Consider the following 14,283-nt stretch of genomic DNA (forward strand, 5'->3'; position numbering starts at 1 on the left):
TCCGACGGCGACAGCAAATTCGCACCCCTTACCGGCAACTTCTCCGCGTTACCGGGAACTTATCTCGAAGGCCATGTTTTTGTGCGCGGCAATCGGCAACAGCTGTACAAGTAGGAAATATGTCATGGTGGCCATGTAAGTTCACTATCGCTGGCGACTAGCGTCTGGGCGTCGCAACTCGAAAATCGAACGTCTGTGCACATGACATTTTGCCGATTTTGTGCCTGTGCCTGTAGAACAAGAAAAATAGCACGCACTAACCGTTTAGTGGGCAATGAGCAACTATGGCTTAAGCGGTCAGCCAATACATGGGGTTCAATGGGGGCTGGGTGGGGGAAATCTTCGTGACTACGTTTAAACTGCAATCACGCATTAAGCGGGTACGTATTAACGAGGTTTGACTATACTTCGTATAGCTGTCTGCTAATTTGCTGTCGCAATCGATGCTTCGCCTTTCGGGCGAAACTGGGACTCTTTTGTTCATCGCAACTTTAGTGTATTAGAAGTAAATCTTGAGCGACAGTACATACGGTAAGCGTTTCTTTTTCGAATTTTCGTGCCGAAGCTGCATATAACGAAATTCTCTTTATAATGAAGTTTTGGGCAATTTGTCAATTTCGTTATACAGTTAAACCTGCTTATAATGAACCTCCATATAACGAATTCCTGGATATAACGAAGTTTTTCTATTCCCCGCCATTACTCCATAGAAACACATGTATTTGAGACCTCTATGTAACGAAGTGGCAGCGGGAGACCCCCTCGATATAACGAATTTTCCCCTCGTACGACCTAGAGATTTCGCCCAAATTTTGTCATTTTTGCGCGAGCAGCAACCGGAAGCACCTTCTCCGCCACGACGGAATGCGAAGCGAGCGCATGTGTGCGTGCGTGCGTATGCGAGGCGGGCCTGCATTCCTCGACCCGGCGATCTTGCCGCCGCGGGCATGACCTTTCCCCCCTCCCTTCATTCAAACCTGATCCTGCCACTGGCTGCAACTGGCATAGCCCACCACGCCGGTACTCTCTCCTTTTCCAGTTGATGTTGCCGATGCGCTGTGGTACACGCTGTGACACATCACACTCGATGAGCGCGAACACGCGCTGTCAAACGCTGGCGACGTGTGGAAGCGCCGCTGGAGAAGCGAGCGAAGTGACCTTCGTGCTGTTGTCTATCGCTTCAACGCAAACTGAGCACCGAGAACACACAGCACGCACAAAGCTACGAGCCGTGGACGCACCTACACTGCTAGACTCTGCCCCAACACAGATCGCTTTCAAGATACGACCCGCGCGACCCCGCAACCCCCGCGCAGTACGCAGTTGATGACAGAGTACAGTACAATGCCACCCGCTATCCCTCCCCCCTCGCTCCCTCGCTGGTGCTTCGAGTGCAACGGAAGAAGGCTCGCTTCCTCCCTGCTTTTCTTGCGCGCGCGAGATTTAGACGCGGTCGTCGGCTCCCCTCGCACGTTTTTACTCGCACATACAGCATACGCCGACTGCGTTATCGCCCTTGGACTTAATACAGAATATCTATGAGCCAAAACCAATTTTAGGGCCACAACGCGTCATAGACACCATCTTTAGATAGCAAATACGGATCTCAAGAGCCATACTTTTGCTGGCGGAAACCGAAAATACGTCATAGTTGTCGCCCCCGGCACTTTGGGCGGCCAATGCCATTGTCAAGCCACCAAGCTAAGCGACATGAAAAGTCAAAATGGCCGCTCAAGCCGGCGCGGGGTGGCAGTTCGCAACGTATGATGCGGGAATGGTCCCACAGTTGCGACGCAACAGCGGGGTTACCAATGCATTGGGTTCTATGGGAGCTGTGCCGGGACCGGCCGAAAACGACGTAACAGCTTGGAAAACGCAGCCCCCGGGAACGTAACAGCGGGGTTCTACTGTAACACTATACGACGCTACGACGTCATCGTGACGCTCGCTCTTCGTTTCCGATGCCTCGCGCTTGTGCGAAACGACACGCGTCCACGCATCTGGTACCTTGTGTGACATTCCAAGGACGAGTGCTTCGACCAAAACGGAAAACGGGTGCGCGTTACAATTGAGAGCGCGTTAGAATCGAGTAAATACCGTAAGCGTTTCTTGTTAAAAATTTCGTGCCAAACATGTATGTAACGAAATCTTCTTTATAACAAAGTTTTTCAGGAATTTGTCAATTTCGTTATATCCAGGTTTAACTGTACAGTTGATCCCGGATATATCAAACTCGGATTGCCTATATCGAACACTTGTACCATCCTCTTGGAAATCCCATGCAAAAGTGTAGTGCTGCACTATGCGTGTATGCAACTCGCGTTCACTGCCACATTCGATATATAGAACGATGTGCCATGTCACGCTCCTGCAAGTGTGCTTCTCCCAGTGTGCATGCAATCACATCTCGGGCCGTTGAAAATATTTAATGCTGACGAATTCGAAACGGCACTGCTTTGGCAGATGCTGAGAAACAATAAAACATTAAATCTGAAGGGCACTACGGAAGAAAAATGAGCAGGGTGCATCTCCTAGTTTTGATCGCTGCGCATGGATGGCTTGGGCATACTGCGGCCATTCATTATAGGCAAGAGGAGATCTTTTGTGCTGCTTCAAGAAATTCACAGGCCTCCCAGAATAATACGCGTTCCACAAGAAAGCGTGGATTACAATCAATCTTTCGAGTGAGTGGCTGCGGCACGAGATGCCAAGCTGAAGATGCACTACCGGAATTCTGTAGACAAGGGTTTCTTGCAAACAGCATTTTAGGGTTTGGCAAGTGGACAAAACGAATACGAACCCAATCCCAACAGAAACTGATTTTGGCACTACGTCTTTGATGTAACAAAATACAGTACGCCACATCCACACATCATGGAAAGAGTATTGCGGCAGTGGCGTGCGAGACTCGTCGCTATGCGATTTGCGAACCCACAGTCCATGCTGAATATGTTGCATTCGTGCATTTGTGTGTTTCAGCTTGCACATAATGTTTGTGTGCAAGCTGAAAGCCGCTTTCGAATCTAATGTCTGCCTAGTGTTGGCAGTCACCGTACAGTTGCCGGAGGGGAAGGGCCGAAAACAAAATAACCGCGAGGCGTCAGAGTGCCTAACGGCATGCAAGAAGAGACGGGCGGACTTGGCGTGGACGAGAAGCGAGGACTGGTTGAAACAAGTTGGTTCCAAAACCGAAAACCCAACATAAAAGTCTACCTCATTTACTTGTTGCCGAAGTATCACGATTGGCTGTTTAAACGGCATATCGCGACAGACATGTGGCCGGCCATGCCGGCCAGTATAAGAGGTAAAAATGGGTCAAGAGGCACAGCCATGCCACTATAACAGAGGACAAATTAGGGGGCACGGCGCATACACATACAGGCTGGTTTGCTTCTGCGCTGCGTCGCATTCTACCTTACCACGAATCAAAACGAGCAAGAAGCTCTTCGACCAGTGTGAGACACACTGTGGTTTCGTGTCAGGGCAATGCGGGCTTTTAGGCTTAGCTTTGTGACTGCACAGACGAGCGACTTTTGACATTCACGTGCAAAAAGTAAGTAAACTTTTGTTCGCTCGACACGGTTTTGAACAAGATAGGTGAATTTCCACATTTCAGGATCCCAGGAAACTGTCCGAGACGTGTGGATGTTCAAGATAAGTTTCAGGCAGGCATATTTGATATTTACAATTATCTATATTTGGAACTATTTCGCAATCCCCTTTGAGCTTGATACATCCCGGATCAACTGTGCTAGCATTTATTTCATGTAGACCCGATTGCAATATTTTTTTTCCCAATATCAGTTGCGCATGGGTCATGATGATACGACGTGTGGCTCCTCCACCCACCTGGTTCTTGTAGCAGAAGTCAGGCAGCCATCGCAGCAGACGCCACCCAAAGAGCACGCGTGCCATCTCGGGGATGGAGGAGAAGGTGTTCTCCACAATGACACCCAGCAGGTGCTGGGCCTGGTCAGGACGTGAGGCCAGGTCCAGTGCCACGGCTCCCCCCAGCGAGCGACCAAACACCAGCAGCCGCGTCTGGTCCAGCCCTGGGTGCGAGAGCAGGAACTCCAGGCCTGCCTGTGCATCCAGGTACAGCCCTGCATGCACCAAGCACAGGCACCAGTTCTTGTGTCAAAGGGGACACTAACAGAAAAAACAATTTCCCCTGGATGTAATAAAGGACCCTTCTGTTATGCCAGAAATGCCACTTCTCACTGCGACAACAGGCCTGGCAAGCCAGAAAAGGTGGAATAAGGAAAGGCAGAATTTTCTGCACCTGCTCACCATGATGGTAAGGCCTACTTAATAGTTTACTGGTAAAGATGGAATACACTGCATTCTAAAAAAGAGCCAGAGATTGAGCCTGTGAAGTACTGAGAAACATTTACTGAGCCAATGTGACTCCAAGACGAAAAAATGCTTTGAAATCTGCGAAGTCACACTGACGTACCAGCGCGAAATAATATAACTGGACTTGGACCTTTCATTTCTCTTCTAATAATCAACCTATTATAGTACCAAAATTATTGAAAATAGAACTTTCAAAGAATACCTTACGTCTAAACTGATTTATTGTTTCGTTTTAGGGTCCTTTTAACGCCCCAAGGGGTTTCTTTCTAACAAAAACTTACATAATGGCAAATGTTTATGACGGGAGATAGGTCGGTGCTACGGAAATGTTAATGTACAAGAGAGAAGGACTGCGAAAAACAAGTTTAACTCATTTCATGTTGGGGGGGAACAAAGAACTGCGAGACCTTGTCATAATGAAATGGATTATCATGAACTAATGGCTATAACAAAGTAGTAATCGTATTTGCCCTTGAAATTCCCCTAGAAATGGACAAGAATCTCATTTTAATGAAGCAAAACTTTCCTACAATTGGAGAGAACGAACACTGTTCCAGTTCATTATGAAGGTTCGCTGATTGTTTTTTTTTTTTGCAGATTAAACAGAAATCTTCTCGTGTACCAAGCTGCAAGTCATCTGATGCAGCTGTTCAAAACACTCGTGTGTGAATCACGTGGCAGTGTGCCAAACCAGCCACACTGCCAAACGGGCAGCAGCCACTCTGCTTGCCTCAGTTTGCCATGCAACAGTGTCTGCTGCTGCCACTGGCACACTGTGCCGACGACATAGCTAACACAGTGACTGGAAAACATGGCACAAAAATTTGGGACTAAGACATAGCGAACAGACGAGGACGAGTGCTACTACAAACTGCTTATTTCTATAAACCCACCACAAGTGATAAGCTCATTCGAGCACTCGTGCCATGCCACTTCTTGATATGAAAGCGCGATCAACACCTACTGCACATGTCAGATACAGTGGAACCCTGTTGACGCATTCCTTCGCTGTTGCATTTTCCCAGCTTCTATGTCATGTTTTCGAGATCCTGATCTAATGCACATTGACTTCAAATAATTGTCTTTCCATTTGATAAGTCACCATTCTGTAATGTTCCCAGGAGCACCTTAGGCTGTGTTTAAAGCAAATTTAATGGTGCAGTGGCAAATTTGCTCGCACGTTGCTGTGAAGGCAATAAATACATACTCGCGGTTAAGCACATCAAGCCTCACTCATGGCCCCATCCCAAAATGCTGGATGTATGTGATTGTTGGTCCCGATAAGCACAATTGTCGTTTTTTTCAGTTCCATAAAGTGAGCTTTGCAGTAATACAGACGTGTTTGCAGTGAAGCATATTAAAAGTGGGAAGGGGCCACTATCATGGAGCATAAGATGTGGCAGCAAAAATTAGTAGTAAAGAAAGACAGTGTGTGTCACCTTAAGTGGGGACCTGGGTCCTGGATAAAAACACTTTAGTTATTGACTCTAGACACATGTTATTTTCAGGAAATATTCAACCTTCTGTGCTGATTACAAATATGCAGTTATTTACAAGTCACTCAAAAAAATGTAATTATTTATGTGTTATAAATTTGGGATGTGGCTTGCAGAAAATATTTGGGATGTGGCTTTGCCCACGCCGGCAAACGCCCGCTTCCCAATAACGGCAGAAAACGAAACTTCGGGGAGCTGGCGCCGGGCCGGCCGGAGCGACGCCGGGCGCGCACGGCGACAGTCGAAAGTGAGGGAGGGAGAGGGGAGCCACCGAAGCGGCGGAGTTGCCAGGGCGAAATCCGCTCGCTTTCCTGCCGCCCTCCTCCCTCACATTCCACGGTCTCCGCGTGCGCCCTTCGCCGTGATGCGCCAGCGCCGCCCGCTCCCTGAAGTTTCGTTTACTGCCGTTATCATGAAGCGAGCGTTGGCCAGCGTTGGCAGTTTCGTGGTGCTCACTCGCTACGCGCGCCGTTTTATTTCATGACTCGCACTCAAGATTCTGGTTTCAGCCTCACTGGCTGTTCGTTCGCACCACGTGCCCTTCTCCTCCACTTCGTCTCTCTTCCTCGAGCACTCCTTGGGGCACCCGTTTGAGGGGAGCGTTCGCCGTCTCCGCTGACTTCCGTACTCCCAGGCAGCCGCACTGTAACCAGTATTTCGTTTCCCGCAACTGCACTATAAGCGACACACGTATACACGGAGTGCTATGGGAAAATTAAAGGGAGTCTTAAAAGACTGCACTATATCCGGTCCTGCACTATAAGCGGTTACGTTATAAGTGGTCTATATTGCATATATCTGTTTTTGTTGATGGAAAGGAAAGGAGTGCGTTAGTTGACAGCGGAGCAAGCATCACAATAATAAATGCCAGTATTGTTGAGACCGAGAAAGTACAACAGCGACGAGCTGTGGAAGTACATGGACACGATGGAAGGCGAGATATTCATGATAAATGGACATGTTTAATCATATCCTGTCTCGGCAACAGTGTTGCTACGCAGGCGCTAGTACTCGACGGAGTACCCTATGAATTACTCCTATCACGTCCAGCCATCAGTGCATTCTGCCTTAACATTTACTGGACTGTAAGAATAACTAGGGATGAAAAGCGGCACAATCTCAGCGTTTCTTCAACTTCTTCTTCGAGGAGCCTGCGGCAGCCATCGTCATGTGAAGATGTTAAGAGGCCTTACCCAGAATTGCTATGCTTGAAGGGATATCCCAAGGCAACTACAAAGTTTCAGGTACCATTTAAGTTAGGCTACAGTGGTGAGGAAAAAGCCATATAATATGTCACGGGAGAAGAGAATGTGGCTGAAGAACGAGCTTCGAATGATGCTGGATGCACAGATAATTAGTCCATCTGTGTCTAAATTCGCGTCGTCCATCACTATTGCACCTAAGGAAGATGGAAGCCACTGATTCTGCACGAATTACAGGCAAATTAATAAGCAGAGTTTTTTTCCTTTTTCTATGCCACGGAGAGACTTTATCATAGATGAGACGGGTGGCTGCAGAGTGTTTTCGCGTATTGATTTATGTAAAGGATTCTGGCAAGGTCCACTTTCTGAAGAATACAAGAAATATTCTGCCTTCATAACGCCTTTTGACATCTATGAGTATGTTCGACTCCCATTAAGATGGAAGTACTCACCCGCTTGATTCCAGAAGATGATGAATGATGTCTTGCGACCGTTTCTTGGGAAGTTTTGTAGCGTGTACAGCGACGATATAATAATTTACTCTCGCAATGAGGAGGAGCACCCAGAGCATCTTGCTAGTGTACTTCAAGCACCGAGTGATGCGGAGATCAAGATTAATGACAACAAAAGTCAGTTTTTCCAAAGAAAAGTTGTGTTTCTAGGTAGAGTATTAGATGGCCAAACCAAGACAACAAAGCAGGAATCAGTCGAACGAATCTCAAAAATGCAGAAACCGTATGACCTACACTCTTTGCGGGTATTTCTCGGCTTTGCAAGGCATTTTCGGGCTTTCATTAGAGATTATGCCACGAAAACAAAGTGCCTCACAGAAATGACCAAGAAGAACGTGCCATTTCGGTGGACAGCAGAGTGTGATTCTGTTTATCAAAGCCTTGTGAGCATCATTTCGTCTAACCCAATTCTGACGCTTCCAAACTTCAAGTTGCCCTTCGAGCTGAACACCGACAGGTGCAGTGCTTTACCAGAGGGATTCAGAACCTCCACAGAGCCGGCAACAAAAGGTCGTGGGATATTATATTCGTATACATTCTCGAAAGTGCACCTGAATTACACAACTATGGAGAAAGAAGCTTTGGCAGTCCTAATGGCCGTACGCTATTTTAGACCTTACCTGGATGGCAGGAGCTTTACGCTCTTTACCGATCACCAAACCTCAATGTATATCCTTAACCTCGCAGAGCCTAGAGGACAAATTGCGCGGTGGGTGAGTGAACTTCAGCAGTTTGTGCTCATGGTCCATCACAGACCTGGAGAACACTTGATGGAAGCAGACACACACTCGAGATTTGCGGTAACCCCAGATCAAGAGACTATCAGCGCAACTCTGCTGTGGGAGGGAACTGAAAAACTGGAGTTCCACGATGGAAAGTTCGTAGCTCCGGAAACAATGGTGCCTCGAATCTTGGAACTTTATTACGACTCCCCAGACTCTGGCAGGCACGACGGGTTCTGGCGAACTTATCGCAAGATTCTTCAGCGTTTCCGGTGGAAACACTTGAAAGACGACGTCCAGCGATACGTCCAATCTTGCCATCAATGTCAAGTACATAAAGTACAGTACCTTCAGAGAACAGACGAAATGGTCCTACCTCGATTGCTGACATACCGCTTGAAGTCATCCAGGTGGACCTTGCAGACCTTAAGAAAAAGACTACAGGAGTAAGAAAAACACAGTCTTTCCTAGTGGCAATAGACCAGTGCACTAGAATAGTGGCCGCACGACCGAGTAGGGAAGACGCAAATAGTGCGAGCCGAGAGATGTTTAAAATACCAAAGTAGTAATATCACACAATGGACCAGCATTCGTAAGCAAGCGTCTGCAAGAGTGGGCGAAGGAACGAGGAGTTGTTTTGCGACGCTGCGCGCCCTACCATCCTGCAGGAAATGGCATGGCTGAAAGAATCATACGAGACTTGAAACAGTTTATTTCCATGTATCCCGTTTTCAAAGGCGGATGGAACTGCTGCTTGGAGGCCGCTGTAGCTCATCACAATCGGTCGCACACTGCGAGCATTGGCTGCAGTCCCTATTTCACAGCATTTGGAAAGACACCGGTGCTCCCTGCTGACCAACAGCTTGGTATTGCTGACTGCCTGCAATTGTGCGAGAAGTGGAAAACTTTGGAAGCATACCAGCGATACTGCCAAGATATGAAGAATCATTTCGACCGCCGCCACAACACGCGGATACCCTGTATACAGCTGAATGATTTAGTACTCGTGAGAAAAGATCTTCCGGGTACGAAGCAGGTGTACATGGGACCATATTGCGTGGTGCAAACTGCAGTGCAAAAAGGTGTTCTCAAGAGAATTGGTTACGTCAACAATGACAGCGTGCTTGAGTTTGCAACCATTGGGAACGTATTTATGTATCATCCCAGGAGGGATGAGTCTTGAAAGAGGGGGAGTGTATGTCGACGTTGTGAAGAAGTTACAGGGTGTCTTAACGAAGACGAAGAAGTGAGGAGGCGTTCGGAATAAAGAAGATGGCTGACACCATAGCCTAGCCCTACTGTGTATTATTATAACCAGAACCACCAGCCACAGCACCTAAACATACAGATGCCACAGAGATCTTGCATGGCCGCACGTGCCTTTGAAAGAGCTACTTGGCATTTAGCGACGAATGTGACCCACTACGGTAGAACCCCGCTGACGTTCTTCACGGGACCTAAAAAAAAATGTAAGGGCCGAGAAACACGAGAGCCATGAAATGAGAAAAATTGAGAAATGAGAGTAGTGGTGAACTGCACACAATTTTATCTTTATTTTTACGTGCGAAAAACAGTCGTAGTTTTGCCCGAAAGCCGAAGCATCGATTGAGATAGCAAATTAGTTGACAGCTATTCAAAGTAAGGATAGCAGTTTTATCGTCCGTATAAACTTGTAAGCATTCACTTATTAACTATATTAAAAAGCACGGTGTCAACGCGCACAGGCTAACATGAACACATCACACTCGATGAGCGCGGACACTCGCTGTCGAAACACTGGTGTGAGGAAGCATGGCAGCAACAGCGAGCGATCCAACCTATGTGCTGTCTATCGCTTCAACGCAAACTGAGTGCCGAGAAGTTGCGAGCTGAGAAGCTACGAGTCGCTGATGCACCTACACTGCCTAGAATCTGCCCTCAACGCAGATCGCGTTGGACACAGCCCGCGAGACGGCACGGTATGCAGTTGATGCCAGAGTACAACGCCGCCCCCTACGCCGGTTTAGACTGGCCTAAAACGACATAACAGCCAGGAAAACGCAGAACCCGGGATCGTAAAAGCGGGGTTCTACTGTACTGGCTTGTGCAAGAGCGGGAGCTGCAACCCAGGCAGAAGTCCACTTTCCCAATGAGACACACGTGCACTAAGAACGCCGCGTGGTTGCTTCCTTCACCAGAACCTTAATCGGGTGCAGGAAGTTTGTCTTCGGAGGCTTCGGGCTGGGCTGGCCCAGACACTTGTGGTCACCTGCACCTTGGGATCTGAAAGTGACAAACCTACAACGTGTCCCAAGTGCCTGGCACCTTGTGTCCACAGTGGACACTCATCATCTCTTGTGGCTGTGTCCCAGCACTCAAGACATTACGCACAAAATGCTAGCAAACCTACAGCCACATGTCCCAGATGACTTTACCCATTGGATAACAGACAAGTGCATGAATTCATTGCTGTAGTACCTGCATCAAACAGGGCTGCACACATTTATTTCACACCTCTTGCTAGCTTTTTGTACATATACAGAGGAACCCCAATTATACGACTTTGAGGGGACCATGCAAAACCGTCATATAATCGAAAAACTAAGAATATCGGCAGGGACGCTCAGTCTTGCCCAAAAAATAAGTACAGACTGCCTGAATAAGCCCACGGCACAAACCTGCCCTGCTTCCAAAGAAGGTAGATTCAATTATTAAAACATTACCGCATTTATTCGACTGTAACGCGACTTTTGCTTTTCATAATTTTCGTTGCTTGAACTCGACCCTCGCGTTAACATTCGAATAATGGCAAAATTGACCATCTTAAAACAATTATTCTAAATCCCATGATGTTTAGTGTTACGGTTGCAACCTGTAACTTTACGTCTCAATCCAATCCATAGAAAAGTTGACCGAAGTCGGAACTTGTTTATGGCTGGAATCGACGCTGTTTTCGCTGTGCTTGTGGCTGGTTACGATGCTGCAATACCCTACGGCCTTTTGCGGTTCGACTCCGTTCATTAGCGACGTTATGGCGGCACAGCGCATTCAGTATGATGGTCGCTCTGACAGACGAGCAATTCTGATGGCCAAGGAGCTGGGAAAGTCCGCCACGGCTCGGTGTCTCGACGTCAAGGAGTCGACAATTTGCCGATGGCGGGACCAGCAGCAGGCCCACTTTAAATGCGAGGCCAGTCGGGAAGGCTCTGTGCAACATGAAGTGGCCTGGTACTGACCCCGAATGAAATGACTGTGCAGTCTTTGAAGAAATACTTCTCAAACAAGCTCGACGGCACGGAAGATGACAATTCTCGAGCTATCACTTTTGGAGATAGTTTTGCTTTCGCGAGACTCGGCTCCTCCCGGCACCCTCGAAGTATACAGCCTACAGCTCTCTTGGTGCTGATTGCAAGCCTACGACAGCGCCAGAAACACTTGTCGGGGACGCTTTCAGTAACAAGCCACGCGAAATTTTGCATAAGTGATTGCCCAAGAAGACCGCCCAAGGAAAGCTCCTTCTCTTCTTCAGACGACTATGATGAGTAAAGAGAACGTTTCCAAATTGCGATTCCTTGAATAAAGGTACCATTTCTTTTTCCATTCATCTCGTGTTACATTAGCGGTTTTATTTTCTGTATTTCACGTGACTGGAAAGTCGCCCCTCGCATTATATTCGGGTAAATACGGTACTGCACACCAAATATCATCTGCCTGCAGTTTGCTTACGTGCCAGCCTGCGTCTGCTTAGAACCTATTATTTTTTTTCACGGACGTTACCAGAGAGGCGTCATACAAGGTGGGTCGGTGTAAAATTCCGTCGTATAATCGAGGTTATTAATAGATTATTTCAATGGGGGTTTTGCCGGGACCAAACTGATTCGTCATAAAATGCGGGTCGTCGAATAACCGGAGAACGTATAATCGAGGTTCCATTGTAGCTCACGGCAAACCTACCAAATTAGAGAAAAGAAGAGAGTGCAGGAGCCCTTTGCATCAGCAGTTAAAGTCTGGCCACCAAACACAAAAATAGGTGAAAGAACCAATAATGCCATTCTCTTTAATATGGAAGAGCAAATGCAATCGAGAAGCTAAATGAACCTAAAATTCTGAAGTGGCTGATCAACCCGATTTCTTTTTCAACGAGTAGTCGGGCGCCCGAGAGTGCTTGCGCACATGAAGCCCTAATTCATTCTTCTTATTGACCCCTTTTGCGGCGATCCCGTGGGCGCTGCCATGTTTGATCACGTGGTGACGCATCCATTGGTTGTCTCAACTGCCTCCATTGCCTCCGTGCTTACAGTGGATGTGTATGATGGCGATGCGGCTTAGTAAACCTTGTTTCGCGGGATATCATAGACGGTGACTGGGTGGACGACACGAAGCTTTGGCCACAGCTTCAGAGAACATGCAAAAATGCTTTTGGAGCTGATTAAGCTATGTCCTTATGGCACAAGCAGCGTATATGGTGCTTGTTCTAAAAGCGGGGCCAAATATGTATTCCAAGCTATCCAAACTTTCCGCTCATGAATTGAATCATGATTAGCGTGTTTTCACTCTTCATTCTTTATTTGGCAAATATTTTGATGCAGCGGCTTCTTACATTTCTGACTCAGTAAGGTTCCTCGGTGCGGTCACTATCTGATTATTTTCTGCCTTATCGCTCGCGGGTGTGCTCAGTTCCGTCAGATTTGTTCTTGCAGTGCACAAGGCTTGAAATGTAGCTGTAGTGTACATTGTAATACCTTGTAGCAAAGATGTATTATAACTAGTAACTCGTTGACTCTGGTGGACTGTCACGAAACATTCAGCTTCGTCCATTCGTGCGCTATCGGCGTAATACGTCATTCATTGTACGTATATAGTGCGCATATATTCAAGTGTGTGCCCATTCACTTATTCTTGATACGTTGGCTTTAGAGTGGGCATAAGTTTCCGTGCCAGTTGGGGTACATATGTGTAGATACTGCGTGCAAAACTTACTATGACAGAAAGCGGCGCTACACCCTTCGTCATTGTTTAACGAGCGGTACTAACTCGTGCCGATGTTCCGGGGCTGAACCCCTTTGTTTATATGTTAGCGATACAATGCTGGCGGATGAGCTAATTTCTGTATCCTCGAGGAAAGCCGTACATCTCGAAGTGCCGGTAACATGTACGGACAGTTGCAGCAGTGGTCCGCGAACTTGGCTGCACATATTTATTACATTCCTTGATATGCCAGTCACTATTTTTACAGCCAACAAGTGCTCACGTCTTCAATCCACATGATTCAATCCAACATGATTGGAGCACAGTGTATGAGCGGAAACTCAGTTACATTTCCGACAGCTTATCGCACAGAAGCAAGGTAGAAGTAGAAGCGGTTGTGGTTTCGTATTCGTGCGCTGTTGCTGAGGCCATGAGTGGTGCGCCGCCAAGAGCACCATCTCGTTTCTCTAAAACAAACTGTTCCCAAAAAGGGTCAATAGAAGAGACCCTGTGTTCGTCCATACATTTACTTACCCCCCTACAGGCATAGGGCCCTCAATACGACTACCAAACTATTTCGAATAAATTTCTGACTAGACTAGGAGTTTTCGTCACCAAACTGCTTCACTTACCAACAAGGAATCGTATTCACCACTCGAGACTGTGTTTTACAGTTGCCATGTGAATGACAAGTTGACTATCGCACAATCCACATGACCTTGCTATACCGGTCTGAGGCACGCTTGAACTAGGTCAGATGTAGATGCTCTAGTAGGCCTTGCTGTACACATCCCAGCATTGGAAATAAACGTTTTCCCATAGCTGCAGCTAGGAGAGTGTGTGCTTGCAGTCCAGTCATTTGTCTCTTTTGCAAAACAGTTTAACTGGCGAGCCACATCATGACTGCAATATGCTGAACATACCTTAGCATGTGAAGCAAGTAATGCCACAAACAAACTTGCAGACACTTGTACTTAGCTTCATAGCTGATCACTAGTACCATTTTCCAGTCGTAGAAATTTCTTGTAAATGGCAAATATACTTAATT

General features: G+C 47.2%; 1 protein-coding gene across 4 annotated transcripts in view; it reads right to left on the bottom strand.

The window, feature by feature from the left end:
* Positions 1-14,283, bottom strand: part of LOC119461824 (protein ABHD13-like) — a 116,090-nt gene that overhangs the window by 28,262 nt on the left and 73,545 nt on the right. For all 4 annotated transcript variants that reach the window (XM_049672278.1, XM_049672277.1, XM_049672279.1 and 1 more), the window contains exon 4: positions 3,850-4,103. In XM_049672278.1, the coding sequence (XP_049528235.1) occupies positions 3,850-4,103 (254 nt within the window). The remainder of the gene's footprint in view (positions 1-3,849; positions 4,104-14,283) is intronic.

The sequence above is a fragment of the Dermacentor silvarum genome, chromosome 8 (assembly GCF_013339745.2).
Source record: "Dermacentor silvarum isolate Dsil-2018 chromosome 8, BIME_Dsil_1.4, whole genome shotgun sequence".
Taxonomy (NCBI): domain Eukaryota; kingdom Metazoa; phylum Arthropoda; class Arachnida; order Ixodida; family Ixodidae; genus Dermacentor; species Dermacentor silvarum.